Below are 17067 nucleotides of genomic sequence, written 5' to 3' on the forward strand. Positions count from 1 at the left end.
AGGAGGGAGAGCATTACAAGCTTGGGGAAAGAGCCAGAAACAATGGCTGGAGCTGAGAGATGGAGGGTCTTGTTTGCAGAAGAGCTAGGAAACCTGTGTCACTGCCTTGAAGAGCATGAATCAGGAGTGAGGTATAAAAAGACTGCCAAGGTAGAAGGGGAGGCTAAGTTACAATGAGCAAGCATTTTGCATTTAATCCTGGAGGCAATAGGGAACCAGTAGAATTTATTGAGAAGAAGGGTGATTCCTTCAGATCTACTCTTTAGGAAAATCACTTTAGTGGTGAAGGGAGGAGGCTGGAGAGCAGTGGGGAGAAACTTGAAGCAGGCAGATCCACCATCAGGCTGTTGAAATAATCCAGGCATGAGTTCTCTAACACTCCCACTAGTGTTTAGGCTGCCAGACTGAGATTTTAGCCATTCTGCTAGCACCCGGGATGCTTTTTACTCTACTCCTCACCAGTGAGACTGGTATTCTTAAAAGGAAGGTCCAAAAGAATACGACCAGCTTCCTTTCTCACTGTACAATCTATTAGGCTAGCACCCAAGATCAGACCCAGGGCAACCTTGGCCCAAGAAGAGTAGCCTCTCTAACATGAATATTTCTCTGACCTTTCTGCACGGAAGAAGTTCTCCATTTTTGTAGAACTCTACTGAAGGTATTTTGCCTAGGCAACTGCTGGCCAATTACAAGCTTTTGCAATTGTCCCCAGAAAAAACACAGCAGGTGGTTTTTTGTTTTGTTTTGTTTTATTATTTTTTTTTGCATGCTTTTGTGTTGCTTGGTGGGGGATGGAGAAAGAGTAGTTCAGCAGGAGAAACATGCCTTGGATAAGTGTCAAGGACAGGTTTATTCTTGTCTCAGGCCATTTCTCTGGAAGAATGAATGATGCCCTTTGGCTGAATCCTCAAGGTCTTACCCAGGGTCATACTGCAGAGTTGAAAAATAAGATATCATTCAAAATAAGGATTAGCTTTTCCTCATTCTATCTTAGAGTCTTTGATAAAAGACACATTTAAATATTTAAAATAGAGCTACAGCCCCTAGACAAGCTAAAGATGACTTCCTTGGCATGCATTTTTCCCGGGTTACAAATTTGGATGATAAATTCCCATTTCTTGGTTCAATCCAAACTGTGGGCTGAGAGGTGATCTGGGTAATTTTCCTAGGAGCTCCCAGCTAGGCATTCCCATTTATTTCCATGTTGAGAACCTTCAAAAGCCAGTCAGTGTGTTTATCTTGGCATCCTCTCCCAGGCTTTGGGACAGGGGGACTGAGGCTCCCCTTGGGTAACAGGATCATAGACAAGGCAAAACTGGTGAACCAAACTGTCCCCTCTCTGACCTTAGACTCAACAGGACATTAAAATGTGTTTCTATTTGGTGTGGAGGAAATCTAAAAGAAGTCTTGAGGGACCCAATAGAAAGAAGGGGCTGCCAGTAATCACAAATGGCATGGATATGGGCTGAGATTGGAGTCTGGCTATATGCAGTGGACATGAATTGGCATTGGAAAGACTTCTTGGAAGAAACGGATTTTCAGCTCACATCAGGTTGTTTGACTTTTGCCTCATTTTCCAAATGGGATATTGGCTAAGGGATAGATGAGATCACTTTGCCCTCCCATTTTGAACGATTTGTTTTTGGTCCTTAGGATGAGGTGGAGAAAACGTGGTAAACAGTGGCTAATTATTACAGTGCTTGGTGTGTTTGTGCAACACCTCACTGGACCACAGAGCTCCATGGGCCTGAATTGACATGCCTTTAGATAATGGGAGAATCAGCTTCCTTATTCCTCCAGGAATTCTTTTCCTAATCAAAGCCAAGCCTTGCACCCTCAGAACAAGCAGAACCGGTCATGACCCAGCAAGCCCCAGAATCTGAGACGTGGTCTCTCGGCTGAGCTTCCCCCTGACCCCTCCTCCCCACCAGAATTCTAGACAAGAGCAACAGCAACTTGCACTGGGCTATGGCCCAGGGAGAACTTGGTTGCTGCTTGGGCAGAGAGGGTGACAGAAATAGCCAGAAGGATATCTTGCTGGCCTGTCTAGTGCCATAAATAGTGAGAGCTAGGCTGTCAGGCCTTGGTCCATCTGCCAACAGCTTCAGTCACAAATGTGTGTGTTCTGGGTGGGATCAGGAGCAGGCAGGACGCTGGCTAGCTATGCCAAGAGGCTTAATGTAGGATCAACTTGACTTTCCTAAGCTGTTGAGGTGGGGGTGGAGGAAAAACCGATGACAGCTGAATGCATACATGGTAGTAAACACACAGGGTCACTCTGTAGGAAGCCTGGGAGGGAGAGCTAATATGTCGGAGGACAGAGTCACAAAGATCTTCACAGATTGCAAAGATGGGCTGGAACTAATATGCTGAAATTTAATAGGCCTGAATGTAAATTCTAGCCCTTGGAGTAAAAAAAAAAATAGCTACTCAATTACAGGAAAAACTTAGGGGCTTTAATTGATATGAGCTCAGTGTGAGCCACTGGGACATGGCTGCTCAGAAAGTTAATTTAATCTGTTTCACCCAGCGCCTCTTGGCAGAAGACTCCCCAGTCTACTTCTCCAGCACTGACCTCTCTTCTGACCTCCAAATCCACATCACCAACTGTCCGCCGAGGGGTGTCTTTACTCGTACCTCAAGCTCACTGTATTCCAAATTGGACAATATGCTCCTGTTCTTCTTTTTGACTTCACTGTTCCTTCCTGCCTATGGCACCACCACTGACTCTGTCTCCCGATTTAGTAGCTTTGAGGTTGTCTTTGATTCCCAATCTCTTGATTTCTCCTCTCCAAAATCTCTCTTTAAATTCTTCCTTTTCCCCCATTGCCATCACGCTAGCACAAGACCCTATGCCTGGACTTCGGAAGTAGCGTTCAAACAGGTCTTTTGGATTCCACTCTCATTATTCAGTTCAACAGATGTTCATGTTGAGGGTAGGGGCTGTTCCATGTATGTGCCAGGTGTGTGCCCTGGGAAAAGACAAAATCAACGCAATCCTGTTTTCAAAGAGCTTACATTCTGCTGGGAGAAAACAAGATGCCCACAATGATATGTATATGGATATTCTATCCTCTCCAATTCATTGTCCATATATCTGACCCCCCCCCACCTAAAAACATCTTTACTGTGACCAAATCTGTATTTGGTCAGGTTACTCCTCTACTCAAAACTCTTCAATGGTTCCCTAATTCTACAAAATGACACTCTTACCTTTCAACTTTGTCTTGTATTCATTGCATATATTGACTCTACATTCCAGACAAAATGGATTACTTTTTGCTCCACTACATACCTTATGCTTTCCCACCTCTATGTTTTTTGCTCAAAATTTTGACTCACGAATCAGTCCTGAGCCCTCTTCTATTCTATCTCTTCACTCTCAGGGATCTTATCAGCTTCCATGATTCAATAAATTCCAGGTCTATTTATTCAACCTTCATCTCTCTTCTGAATTCCACTGTTACATTGCTAACTGCATGTTGGTCATCTCCTACCAGATATACCATAGGCATCTTGAATTCAATGCCTAGGGCAAAATTAACTGTCTTCTACCTGAAATCCACCCTTCTTCCCAGCCTCCATCTTTCCTCCTAGGACATCACTGATTATCATTTAGTCACCCAAATTCACAATGTCATCCTTCACTCTCCTTTCCCTCATCTTTCATATCCAAAGAGTTGCAAAGTCTTATTGCTTCTCCCATCACAACTCTTCCCATCTACATCTTTTTCTTCACTACTCTTCACTACCCTTGTTCAAGTCCTTGCCACTTGTCACTTACAATATTGTTCATGGGTCTCATGCCTCTAATATCCTCCCTCCCCAATTCATTCTCCACCCAACAGCCAAACTGAGAATCCTGAAGGACAGGTGTGACTGTCACCCAACCCCAGCTCCAGAAGCTTCAGGGGCAACCTTTGCCTCTAGAATAAAACCTAAAGGACTTTCTTTGGCATTTTTGAACCCTTCTCAATCTGATTCCAACTTTGTTTTCTACATTAATTTCACATTATACCCCTTCATGCACCCTGAAGCCCAAGCCACCTGGTCTACTTGCTATTCTCCATAGCTTCCCCCTCTGTGCCTGGACTGAGCTCTGCCTTACAGAATATCTCCCTTTCTCAAAGGCTAAGCCCAAGTGCCAGCTTGTCCCAAAGCCTTTCTCTGATTCTCGTGGTTGTGAGGACTCTGGGCATCTCTCTACTGAAGTTAGTTACTTACCTTATTGAGGGAAGGCTGTTCCATGTTTGCTCTAGAGCATGGCACCCAGGAGGGGTTTAAAACATTATCAAATTGCAGTTGGTTCGTGTCCCCTTTAGTGGTGGCACCCCAAGCTGAAAACAATGCATCTGATCGGCTCTGGCCATGGTAGTTAGAGTGCAGTGGAACCCTTTGTTCTAGGTGCTGTGCTCCCCTTTAAGGCAGCCTGAGAAGATAACATTTGTTTTTTGAACATTCCGTTATATTGGTTCACTGTGAACCTCAAGTAGCTTTCTGATGAACTCGCTAATGAGCACAGCAGTCAGAACGGCATGGAACACAGTGGAAGCAGGAACGAGATCCAAGAGGCAGGGGAGAAAATGGAAGGTTAGGACTTGGATAATGCACAAAGTAGACATCAGGGGTCCTGAGTGATTGGGAATGGATTGAAAACTCTCCGAATTCTGTGTTTTATTTACCTCCTTGCAGAGGCTGGCCGCTGGCCAGACATAATATCAACACCTGCAACAATACCAACGAAGAGTAAGTACTCCCGGCTCGCCCTTAGCAAAGTCAACCAAGCCTTCTAGCTCTGTTTTACAAAGCTTCCCCCTAGTGGTGACTCTCCTCGCTGTAGCAACTCCTGCTTTATTCTCTCTCCCCTCGTAGACTGCTGCTGCTGCCCGCCCTCCTGAGGAAATCTCTAGGTAATTGAACTTCCTGTTCTCTCTTTTTGAAAGCCAGCTATAAGATCAAAGCGAGGAAAATCTAGAGCGGAGACTTCACCGTCCCTGGCCGCCTAGTAGCAGACTGCTTTTTTCCTTCAGTTTTGTTCCATTATTAAATGGCTACAATGGAATGTAGGAATCATAGGCTAGATTTCCTTTTCAAAACACAGTAGTTCTTGTCCTTAATGCCAGTAATGATGACTTTACATTTTCTGAGCACGAGACTAGCGAATCGCGGCTGTCTCATCCCTTTGGACTACACTAAGCCCAGATTTCTGAGGCAAAAATCAGTGTGGTGGGAAAACAGATTGGGAAATTTAGCATCCTTTAGTCCAATTGAGTTCTCCACACTGAATCCTTTTATAGTGGGAGAAGTGCTATCATTATTTAAAATTCTTGGTTCTTTTCCATTTTATTCCCAGCATAAGATTTCTTCTCCTTCATTTTCTGCAGGGACCAATATTTGCATTCTGCTTGCATAAATTTGCACATCAAATTCAAGAGGCCAGGAAAAAAAATAAATTTCATGCATTCATGAAACCTACTTGAATCATAGCCAAACCCAAAATTTAGGCACCTGAGACCTTAAACATTGAACTCACACTGATGTAAAGTTAAGAGGAAGAGTAGGCAACAGGGAAGGGGGAAGCATCAGTGGGTTTGGGGTCGGGGTGTTCTCAATCTTCCCTTCCCCCCTCAACTGAGAGCTAAGAGCTACCTCAAAATGTATTCTGGTCTGGAGGTCAAGAGCCATGAGTTTTAGGTCTAACTTTGTAAACTAAGTCAAAAGGAGACACTTTCATGTCTTCTGACCTTACTGGAGATTTGAACTATATATTGTGAAGGGCCAAAACCTAGTCTGACATTCTATGAACCAAATCTATGCCCTTAGAGTGGGGTTGAGGTTCTCTCTCTATTGGGAGTAACTGCTCCAGGCTATCCCTCTTGACCAAGAAGTAGTCTGTTACCAGTCAGAGCCAGGGACAGGGGAGAGAGACACAGAAGATTTGATCAAAAAGGACAAATTATCCTGAGGAAGAGGCACAGGATGTAAAAAGGGAATAGTCTGTATGTAACAGCCTGTCTGTTCACATGAAAGCTTGCTTTTTCTGTCTCTATATGTGTCCATCTTTGTCTCTTTGTCTCTGTTTCTGTCTCTCTGTGTTTCTCTGTTTCTCTTTATGTCTTGGAATCTGTTTCTGTCTTTGTATATCTCTGTGTATTTTTGTCTCTGTGTGTCTGTTTCTATCTCTCTTTTTGACTATGTCTCTCTCTGTTTCTCTTTCTTTGTCTCTGTCTCTTTTTCTGTTTCTTTTCTTGCCTCTGTATCTCTGCCTGTTTCTGTTTTTCTTTTTGTCACTGTTTTTCTCTTTTTGTCTTTCTCTTTTTCTCTCTGTGTCTCTGTCTCCATCTGTCTGTTTTTCTCTTTTTGCCTCTCTTTGTCTCTGTTTCTTTTTTGTTGTTGTTGCTTTGTGTGTCTCTTTCTGCCTCTATCTGTTTCCCTGTCTCATTTTTATCTTTTTGTCTCTTTGTATGTCTGCCTTTATCACTGTCTCTTTTACCTTTTTGTGTTTCTGTGTGTCTGTCTCTATCTTTTTGTTTCTGTCTTTGTGTCTTTTTACCTTTTTGTCTCTGTGCCTCTGTCTCTCTTTTTGTCTCTGTCTCTATCTGTCTCTCTTTTTACCTTTTTGTCTCTTTGTGTGTCTCTGTCTCTCTTTTACCTTTTTGTCTTCCTGTGTCTCTGTCTCTATCTCTGTCCCTCCTTTCCTTTTTTTTCATTCAAAATTTCAGGGAATTTTTCACATTGACCCTATTATATTTGAGTCTCATCGCTCAGTTTTGTTTCCAGTCGCTCCCAACCAATGCCAAGACTGTCTAACAGCTTTCCTACCAACCTTGGGTGACTGACTGCCTCCTTTGTTCAATAAACAAAAACAAATCCCTCCCTCGTTGGGCACGTCCAAGCTGCAGCTAGATTCGGTGCTGGGCATGGGGGTTTCCTCTGTATTCTCGAGGTGGTCCTAGACAGTGAACAGTTAACAGGCAGCAGATGGGCTGCAGAGACAGGACCACGGAAACAGGATGGAGCATTACCAACTCGCCATCCCCCACTGAACCGGGAGGTCTCCGCCGCGGGGTTAGTGCTGAATGATAATCTTGTGAATAGCCTCCTCTGCTGGTGGATTCATGTTACTGCTTTAAAGTCAGGAAAGAGACTCCAGGCACTCTGGGACCACCAGGCTGTTTACCTGTTTCTCACCGGGCAGTCTGGAGACTATCGTTATCATTTTGAGACTCAGCTGGTACTCTAGGGCTTAGTTGACATTTTCAGGTTCTTATTCATTCACACGCTAAAGACCGAAGAAAGTTTAATTATATACTAAGATCTAGTCCTACTCTGACATTCCCTGGACCAAATCTGTGCCCCATAGTGGGACCACAGCTCCCTCCGTATTGGGAGTAGCTGTCCCAGGCTATCCCACAAAGCACCTGCCTTGGAGAAATGGGCATTTGGGGGGTTATTTCCAACCTGAAACCGGTAAAAACACAAATCCCCCAAGAACACCTGCTTCCTGAAGCTTGACCCACAGGGCGGAGGGAGATGCTGACAGTTTCCCACAATGCTTGGAGCTGGGTCTGAACTCTGCGTTGTTGGAAAGAACCTTGCAAGGAGTCTCTAGCCCTGCTCTGCCATTTATAAGCTTATGTGACCTTGGGCAGGACTACTGCTCTGGTCTTCAGATCCCTCGTCAGCAAAAGAAAAAGATCTCTAAGGTCTCTTCTAGCTCTAAGAACCCATGAGTCTGTGACTGAAATAGTGGCAAGAACTCAGTTGCCACCGAGGTCAATCACTATAAGTGACACAGAAACCTTCTTGCTGCTTGTGGTCTAGTGATCATTTTTCAAGGACCGAGGCTTTTTGTTTTTGTTTTTTCAAATCTTTACCTTCTGTCTTAGAATAGATACTGTGTATTAGTTCCAAGGCAGAAGATCAGTAAAGACTAGGCAATGGGGGTGGGGGGTGGGATCACACAGCTACAAAGTGTTTGAAGGAAGATTTGAACCCAAGACTTCCCTTCTCTGGGCTTGGCTCTCAATCCACTGAGCCACCTAGTTGCCCCGCAAAGATCAAGGTTTTTATTAGAAACAAGAGCCCTGAAAGCAGGGCTTGAGAGTTAAATTTGTAGGGAAAATGGGAAAATAATAATAATAACCCTCTTTCCATACTACTCCCCACCCCAGCTTTGGGAGATAGTTACTTCTGCCTATGCAGTGCTATTTCACCTCATCACCAACAAAAACATCCCTCATGTCTCAAAACAAACTTGCCTATTATAATACCTAAATTTTTTTTATTTCTTTAAGGTATGTAAAGCACTTTACATACATTCTCTCATTTGATCCTCACAGCAACCTTATAAGGTTTTATTAGCCCCCTTTTACAAAAGGGAAAATGAGGATGGGAGCAATATATTATGCCATCTTTCTAACAGATGATTCCTTGATCATAAGCTGGAAAGGATCTTAGAGGTTCTCTCATCCAGCCCCAACCATTTCCCTAATCCCACCCCTGCCTCGTCTTACAGTTGATAAAAATTATTATCAAGATAAGTAAAATGTTCCACAAATATTAAATAGCAGCACTACAATTCAAGCAAAGACCTCTCATTCCAAAGTCAACATTCTTACCACAATATCTGCCTTCTTTAAAATGATACATTTCAAATGATCTTTCCACTTTGTGGGGTTTGAATTCCTTTTATGTTTCATGTAGGCTCCCCAAAAAGGTCCTAGGATCACTTATGACTCCTACGGTTATGGACTCTCAAAACATTGCAAGAACAGAGGTTGGGAAACAAATCATCCATTAGCAGGGAACACTGAAAATATTTTCTCAACCCTGTCTATTTTGACTTGCTGTCAAGGTGAATGGCTTTTTGTTTATTTGTTTGTTTTCCAAATCAGTAGCCTTCTCTCATCCTAGCCTGTTAATATAAGAGATTGGGCTATATAAGCTATTTGTTCTATGGATTCCCAAATGGGAGGAAAGACCTAAAAATTCTGTTTCATAAAGAAACATTTCATTTTCCCCCATTCTCTGCCTCTGCTCAGCCTACTCTCCCTACTAGTAGTTGGTGCCTAAAAATTGCTCAATGTCACCCTATGTTATGCAGCAAAAAGGAGGAAAAGGAGGAGAAAAAGAAGGAAAAGGAAGAAGACAAAAAGGATAATCCCTCAAAGGAAGTGGAGTAAGTACTTAGTGCCAAGGTATTGTGGATAACACCCTGCTTCTGAACGGTGTTACAATCAATATGTCTTGGACATCTTTGGAATGAATGCACTGTCTTGTCCTGGGCGCCACTGACTCCAAGCTGGAAGCCAATCTCCAAGGGTCCAGGGTGGGCTTCCACCTTCTCTTCTCTTCTCACCTATAGCTCCTGCATCAGCATAGGGCTTTGATACCACACAGGGAGAACAGAAGTGTTGCTATTACGGGGAAGGAAACAAGGAATTCTCCATCTCAGGAAGAAAATTTCCTTCCCTGAGATTGTTTCAGGGCTCATGCTTTTTGAGTAAAGACCTTTAACCCCAGCCATCAGTGAAAGAGGGATATGATAAACAAGTTCTTTTGCAGGATGGAGAGAAGGTCAGAAAACATGGTTGCCCCATCTATATGACTTGCTTGCTCCAATGTAGAGAAATTCATAGCCCTCACCCAAGCAATTGCCCACATGGGAAAAGACAAAAAAGTGGACTTGATTGGCTACTAAGGGAAGTTGAATCCTTCTTTAAAGAATATGGACTCTGTTGGTCCTTGAGAGAGCTTACCAACTTTCCTTCAGTTCAGAGGGTGGAAGGAGATCTTGGAAAAACACCAAAGCCACAAAAATGAGCAGTCCATCCTGCTCTTCAAGATATCAGCAAAGGCAGGCAGAATCCTTGGAAGCTCCTTATAGAACATAAGAAAATTTTTGGCAAAGTGTTGAGTTCCTAGATCTTCAATTATGGTACATATGGCATGATAGAGGAAGATCAGCTATTTCTAAATGAAAAATAGAAACACTGAAAACAATCCTTGAGAGCTTATTTCATGAGAAAACTATACAAATAATAATAATAAGTTACTTAGAATCATTATCAATGACATGCATTTGTTTATTTAACCCTTACCTTCTATCTTAGAATCAACACTAAGTATCAATTCCAAGGTAGAAAAGAGGTAAGGGTTAGGTAATTGGGGTTAAGTGACTTACCCAGGGTCACCAACATAGGAAGTATCTGAGTTCATATTTGAACCCAGGACCTCCTATCTCCTGTCTCTCTATCCATTGAGCCAGCTAGCTGGTCCTTAAAAAAACATTTATTAAGTGCCTACCATAGGAGAAGAACTTTGCTAAAAGTTGGGGATACAAAGAAAAAGGAAAGCAAAAAAAAATTTTCCTGATTTCAAAATGTATTTATCTGCTCAAAGTATTCTGCCTGAATAATCTAGATCAGTGATGGAGAACCTATGGCACAGGTGCCAAAGATGGCACACAGAGTGCTCCCTATGGGCATGCAGCCATCCTCCCTCTCCCTCCCCTCCAGTGTGCTTTACTAGAAAGGCAGAAGGACTCATGCAGAGCTATTCCCCTCCCCTTCTCCACCTGCCTAACAACATTTTTTTTCATATTCTTCCACCCCTCTGCCCAGCAGCCCAATGGGAACTCACAAGGGGGAAGGTGGGTGGATCATAGGCAGCAGAGCTGGAGGGGAGCAGAGTCCTAATGCCATTCCCCTCCCCATCTCTGCACTCACTGAGGACATTCCTCACTTCACTCTCCCCTTCACCCAGCAGTCCAATGAGAGCACTTTCTCCCTCCCCTGTCTGGGGTAAGGGGAGGGTGCACCTAGCCCTTGGTAGAGGGGAGGGGCACAGCACTTGATCTCTGGGAGGGGAGTTGAGCATGGCACTGGTGGGGGGGGTAACCTGGCATCCCATCTCTAAAAGGCTCTCCATCTCTTCTCTAGCTCATTCATGGAGAATATAAGACACTGTTCTGAGGACTGAAATTGTACTAAAACCCATGGGATGGCATATCTATGGTGTGGCTTCTACTACTTAACTGTGTAGCAATTATTCTATTCTCTTATACCCTTCTGAAGGACATAGTTCATAAGAGTCATTAGTTTTTTGACATGGGCATCCCTTTCTTGACACATCAAGCACCCCTTCTTTTACAAATTACTGTTGGCTTGGCTATGTCATGGCTAGCCTTGTGGTGATGAGGCAAGCCATCCTTGGGCTACTACTTGGGCTGCTACTTGGGCAACAGATACACAAACTGGGTCATCCAGACTAGGAAACTTTCTGACATGTCTGTCAGACAGAGACTTTCTGACTTGTCTTGGTCTAGGCTGTCTGAGCTTTAAGGCACATTGGAATGACCTCTGAGAAGCTAGGGTCCCCAACATACTACAGTGAGGCACTAGATTCAAACTTGAGGGAAGGATGCTCTAACAGATGGAGATTACTTCTGTCATTACAGGGTTATTCTTTGCAACTGAAAAAAGAGAAAAGGGTCCTGGATTTGACCTGGAAGAGTCCTCCAGAAGACCTCTAGTCTATGGTTTCTGCTTTTGCTTTCTAGGCAGTCCTACCCCTTAGGAATATTCCAGTTTAGGGGCAGCTAGGTAACACAGTGGATAGAATGGAGGTGTGCCTGGAGATGGGAGATCTTGAGTTTAAATCTGACCTCAGATACTTTCTAACTGTGTGATCCTGGGCAAGTCACTTAACCCCAATTGCCTAACCCTTAGCACCAGTCTGCATTGGAACCAATAACTCAGTATTCATTCTAATAAAGAAGATTAGGGTTCTAAAAAAGAAGGCTCTAGCTTATGGCAGAAAGTATGTAGAAGCAGGGGATATTACCCTGGAGGTGATATCTTAGGTGACTACAGAGAATCACCTAATTATTTTTCCAAGAAGGACTTTGAGCCCAGGACTTCTGAGTCTCCATCCAAATACAAATCCTCCTGTAGTACTTGTTCATGTAAATATGTTGTTGTTGTTTGTTTGTTTGTTTTTTTCAGAAAGAAGAAAGAAATCTTTGTGATAGATCCTTCTAGCAACCTCTACTATAGATGGTTGACCATCATTGCTGTGCCAGTCTTCTATAATTGGTGCATGCTTGTGTGCAGGTATGGAATCCCCAGGATTGGAGCAGAGAAGAAAATGGTGCAGTAGGAATTAGATTGGGAATCTGAAAGTCTGAAAATTGAACGTTTAACTCTACCTCTGACTGGTCTGTAGCCTTGAGTAAGTCGCCTTAACTCTCCAGGGCTCCATGTCCTCACCTCTTAAATGAGAGTAGAGTGGGCATTGGACTAGATCAAAGGTTTTGACCTGGTCTGTGAAGAGATTTCAGGAGTTCTGTGAATTTGGATGAGAAAAAAATTATATTTTTGTTTTAATGTAATTGGCCACATTAGTAATGCTATGCATTTTTATCTTACACATTTAAAAACATGAGAGGAAATCCATGGCTTTCCCCAGATTGTCTAATGGACTAGTTCCTTCCAGCTGCAAGATTCTGTAGTTCCAAGGCCTCCTTTTGGACTCCCTCCCAAGACAAATGATCCAGAAGATGGGATTCCATCTCTTGCTGTTCTTAAGATAGGGATAGGGCTTTTTGACACTATATCCCTGATGAAGAGTAAAGGAAACTACTAAGGTACAAGAAATAAATGCAGCTTGGTGGCACAGTGGAAAGAGAGCACTCTATACTGATCTGGAGTCAGAAAAACTTGAGTTCAAATCCTGCATCAGATATTTGCAAGCTATATGACACCTAGCAAATTATTTCTCAGCCTCAGTTTCCTTGACTGTAAAATGGGTATAATACTATCATCTGCCCCAACAAGATGTTATAAATATCAAGTAAGATAAAATATGTAAAATGATTCACCTACCTTAAAGTATTATATAAAAGCTAGTTATTATTATTGACTGTTACATGTAGGAGTGGATCACAGTGGAAGCAACAGTGGCCTCCATAGCCTTTTAAATCTGCCTCAGGAACATTTCTTTCTCCATCCTCTGTACTTCCTCCTTCCCCTTCCCCAGTTTCACTATGCATAGAAAGTCATACAAATTGACAGATGGGCAGACATCTCTTGCCTCGCCCATCTGTAATAGGCGCTCATACATCTCCCATATTTTTGCAATTACTTAGATCCTGTTTTGATGAACTTCAAAGTGACCACCTGATGCTGTGGCTGGTCTTGGATTATACTGCTGACACCATCTATATTTTGGATCTCTTAGTACGAATGAGGACAGGTGAGTTTCAGCCAGGTTGCCACATCATACCATAAGCTACTGAGATGCCACATCATGAGAGGTGGTGATTCATGGGAGCTGCAAAAACCAAGGATACATAGGATGACTGACTCTGAATATTGCCTTGATTGACTAAAGAGTGTAAAGGGCATTTGAGGAATACCCTTGACCTGTGAAAAAAAGAGCATCAAGACAAGACTAGGTTGGGTCAGCATTTGCAATGAATGAGGCAGTAAACCCCCAGATCTGTTTGATCAGTAAGCCACAGCCATCTCACATGATGGAGGAGTAGCAGCCCTTCTTGGCTAAGGCTCTTACATTGGCATCTTTCCCTGGTTGTTGGTTGTTTTATGTTTGTTTGTTTGCCTATCAATACAAGCTTTTGGGAATCTAGGAACCAGAACCAGAAGAGGGCTGGAAAAGAAAAAAGCCTTCATGTGCCTACTATATGCCAGGCACTCTGCTAAGGGCTTCACCAATATTATCTCATTTGCTCCTCACAAGAACCCTGGGAGGTAGATGCTATTATTATGCCCATTTTATAGTTGAGGAAACTGCAGCAGACAGAAGTTAAGTGACTTGCCCAGGGTCACACAGCTAGTAGGCTTCTCAAGCTGGATTCAAACTCAGGTCTTTTTTGAGGTCAGGTCCAGTGCTCAAATCACTGAGCCACTTAGTGATCCTGCAAGAAATTCCATGACAGCTAAATGTTTCTGTGCACACAGTGGGTACTCTTGGTACTTATTAAAAGGATGAATAAAACAAAGAATATTAAAAATATACTTTTGACCATAAATGTAATTGTAAGCTTGACAATTCTGTATTTGCAGAGTAATAAAGGGCTGGACCCTTTGATTACAACATAATATAATGGATAGTGGGTTGGCTTTGGAGTCAAAGTCTTGTTTCTTATACATATTAAATATGACCATAGACAAGTCACAACTCTTGGTGTATTGGGCAGCCTTTTAACTTACAAAGTTACAAAGAGAAGCAACCTATGAGTTGTCAATCTCAGGCAGATTTGTGGTGCTGAGCCTAGAGTCAGGAAGAACTGTGTCCACAAGTGGCCTTAGACATTCACTAGCTGGGTGATCCTCAGAAAGTGCTGTATACTTCAGTTTTTTCAACTGTAAAATGAGAATAATAATAGCACCTACCTCACAGGATTGTTGTGAATATGAATGAGATATTTGTAAACTACTTAGCACAGTGCCTAGCACATAGAAGGTGTTTAATAAATGTTTCCTTCCTTCTTTGCTTCCTTCCTTCCTTCCTTCCCCCTTTCCAGTTTGCATCCTAGAGAAAGTTTTTAAACCCGTAATTCTCTATATCAATAAAGAAAACAAAGTTCTAGACTTCACCCTTGCCCCTAAAGGGGCCAGGACTTTGATAATAGTTCATTGGCTTATCTCTTGTCTTATAAGCTCTTGTATAGGCCACATGATCTCTTGAAAGACTCAGTGATCTTTTTGCTTCCTAGGTTTTCTTGAGCAAGGCTTAATGGTCAAAGATACAGAGAAACTAAAAAAGCACTACATGAAGATGATTCAGTTCAAGTTGGACGTACTATCTCTGGTTCCCACTGACCTGGCTTATTTAAAAATGGGGCTGAACTACCCAGAGTTGAGGTTCAACCGTCTGTTGAAATTTGCCAGGCTATTTGAATTTTTTGACCGCACAGAGACTAGGACCAACTATCCTAATATGTTCAGGATTGGAAATCTTGTCCTATATATTCTGATCATCATCCATTGGAACGCATGTATCTATTTTGCCATTTCCAAGGTTATTGGATTTGGGACTGATTCTTGGGTTTACCCAAACATTTCTATCCCAGAATATGGGCGTCTGTCCAGAAAATATATTTACTGTCTCTACTGGTCCACCCTGACCTTGACCACCATTGGGGAGACTCCACCCCCAGTAAAAGATGAAGAGTACCTTTTTGTGGTGGTTGACTTCCTAGTGGGAGTACTGATCTTTGCCACCATTGTGGGTAATGTGGGCTCCATGATCTCTAACATGAATGCCTCTAGAGCTGAGTTCCAGGCCAAGATTGACTCCATCAAGCAGTATATGCAATTCCGAAAAGTGACCAAAGACTTGGAGACCCGGATCATCAGATGGTTTGACTACCTATGGACCAACAAGAAAACAGTTGATGAAAAGGAAGTACTCAAAAGCCTGCCAGACAAGCTGAAGGCTGAGATTGCCATCAACGTGCACCTGGATACCTTGAAGAAGGTCCGGATTTTCCAAGATTGTGAGGCAGGACTCCTAGTGGAACTAGTCCTAAAGCTTAGGCCTGCAGTGTTCAGCCCTGGTGATTATATCTGCAAGAAGGGGGATATTGGGAGAGAAATGTACATCATCAAGGAAGGGAAGCTGGCAGTAGTGGCTGATGATGGTGTCACCCAATTTGTGGTCCTTGGTGATGGAAGCTACTTTGGGGAAATTAGCATCTTAAATATCAAAGGGAGTAAATCTGGGAACAGAAGGACGGCCAACATCAGGAGCATTGGTTACTCTGATCTATTCTGCTTGTCCAAAGATGACTTAATGGAGTCTCTCACTGAATATCCGGATGCCAAAAGGGCCCTGGAAGAGAAAGGACGGCAGATTCTAATGAAGGACAATTTGATAGATGAAGACCTGGCTAGGAGTGGATCAGACCCCAAGGACATGGAAGAAAAGGTGGAGAGACTTGAGTCTTCCCTGGATAATTTACAGACCAGGTTTGCTAGGCTCCTGGCAGAATATAATGCCACTCAAATGAAAGTCAAGCAGAGACTCAGCAAACTTGAGGGCAAAGTGAAGAAGTATGGGGGTGACTTCTTATCAGATGGTGAGAGTATTGTTAATGGAGATGCTGAAAAAGCTGAGGGCAAAGAGCAATAAGGACATATATCAATGGGTCTCATTTTGCTTAGGAGGTTATAATAAGGGTAATACCATACTCATATATGTATCCAAATACATATACATATATATGAGCACACACACAATTATTTTTATACCCAGTTCAAGAACTCTTTAGACTTTTTAAAGGAACTTATAGGGGGAGAAAAAAACATATAGGGAAGTGGTAGCCAAAGAAGGTTTTAGTTGGAGAAGTCATAGGGATGGTGAGTGATCTCCTCTTTGGAGATCTTAAGGAAAAAGGTACATGATTACTGGTTAGTTATAGTTATAGTAAGGACTTATCTCATGAACAGATTTCTCTAGATACAGGGTTTCTTGACTTCTTTTGGGACGTGGACACTTTTGGCAGTCTGGTGGAGCCTTTGAACCCTTTGTCTGATTAATGTTTCAGATGTACCAAATAAGAAATATAGAATTACAGAGGAAACCAAATATTTGAAATACAACTATCAAAAACTTGAAAAAACATATATATATATATATATATATATATATATATATATATATATATATATATATATAGGTTCATGGATCCAATTATATAGGTTCATGGATCCAAACCATTGGCTGCTGATGTTCCTTATAGGATGACTCTGTAACTTCAATAAAGTTATGACTTCTTATAAACAGAATATGGAATGTTGTTTTTTCTCTCTCTTTCTCCCCTCCCCAAAATTGGGGTTATTACTAAAGAGTAGGATGATAGTTTGGGACTCATTTTCTGGTTCATATCTTCAGGAACATGGAACATCCAGAGTCAATCTAACATGTCATGGGAAAAAGCAGATTCCTTTCTGTGAAAATTGTCACATACCCATCTTTAAGTTTGGGGCAAAAGAACTACTTGGTAGAATTATACATTAACAGAACTACATAAAGAATGGT

At 42.4% G+C, this 17067-nt stretch overlaps 1 protein-coding gene across 6 annotated transcripts in view; it reads left to right on the plus strand.

The window, feature by feature from the left end:
• CNGA3 (cyclic nucleotide gated channel subunit alpha 3) overlaps positions 1–16814 on the plus strand; it is a 102314-nt gene extending 85500 nt beyond the window's left edge. For 3 of the 6 annotated variants that reach the window (XM_056808185.1, XM_056808183.1, XM_056808184.1), the window contains 5 exons: positions 4693–4746; positions 9107–9181; positions 12009–12116; positions 13151–13257; positions 14741–16814. In XM_056808185.1, the coding sequence (XP_056664163.1) occupies positions 4693–4746; positions 9107–9181; positions 12009–12116; positions 13151–13257; positions 14741–16158 (1762 nt within the window). In that variant the 3' untranslated portion in view covers positions 16159–16814. The remainder of the gene's footprint in view (positions 1–4692; positions 4747–9106; positions 9182–12008; positions 12117–13150; positions 13258–14740) is intronic. The other 3 variants (XM_016424836.2, XM_007501068.3, XM_007501070.3) reach the window with 3 other exon arrangements.
• The last annotated feature ends 253 nt before the right edge of the window (positions 16815–17067 follow it).

This window comes from Monodelphis domestica, chromosome 8 (genome assembly GCF_027887165.1).
Source record: "Monodelphis domestica isolate mMonDom1 chromosome 8, mMonDom1.pri, whole genome shotgun sequence".
Classification (NCBI taxonomy): Eukaryota; Metazoa; Chordata; class Mammalia; order Didelphimorphia; family Didelphidae; genus Monodelphis; species Monodelphis domestica.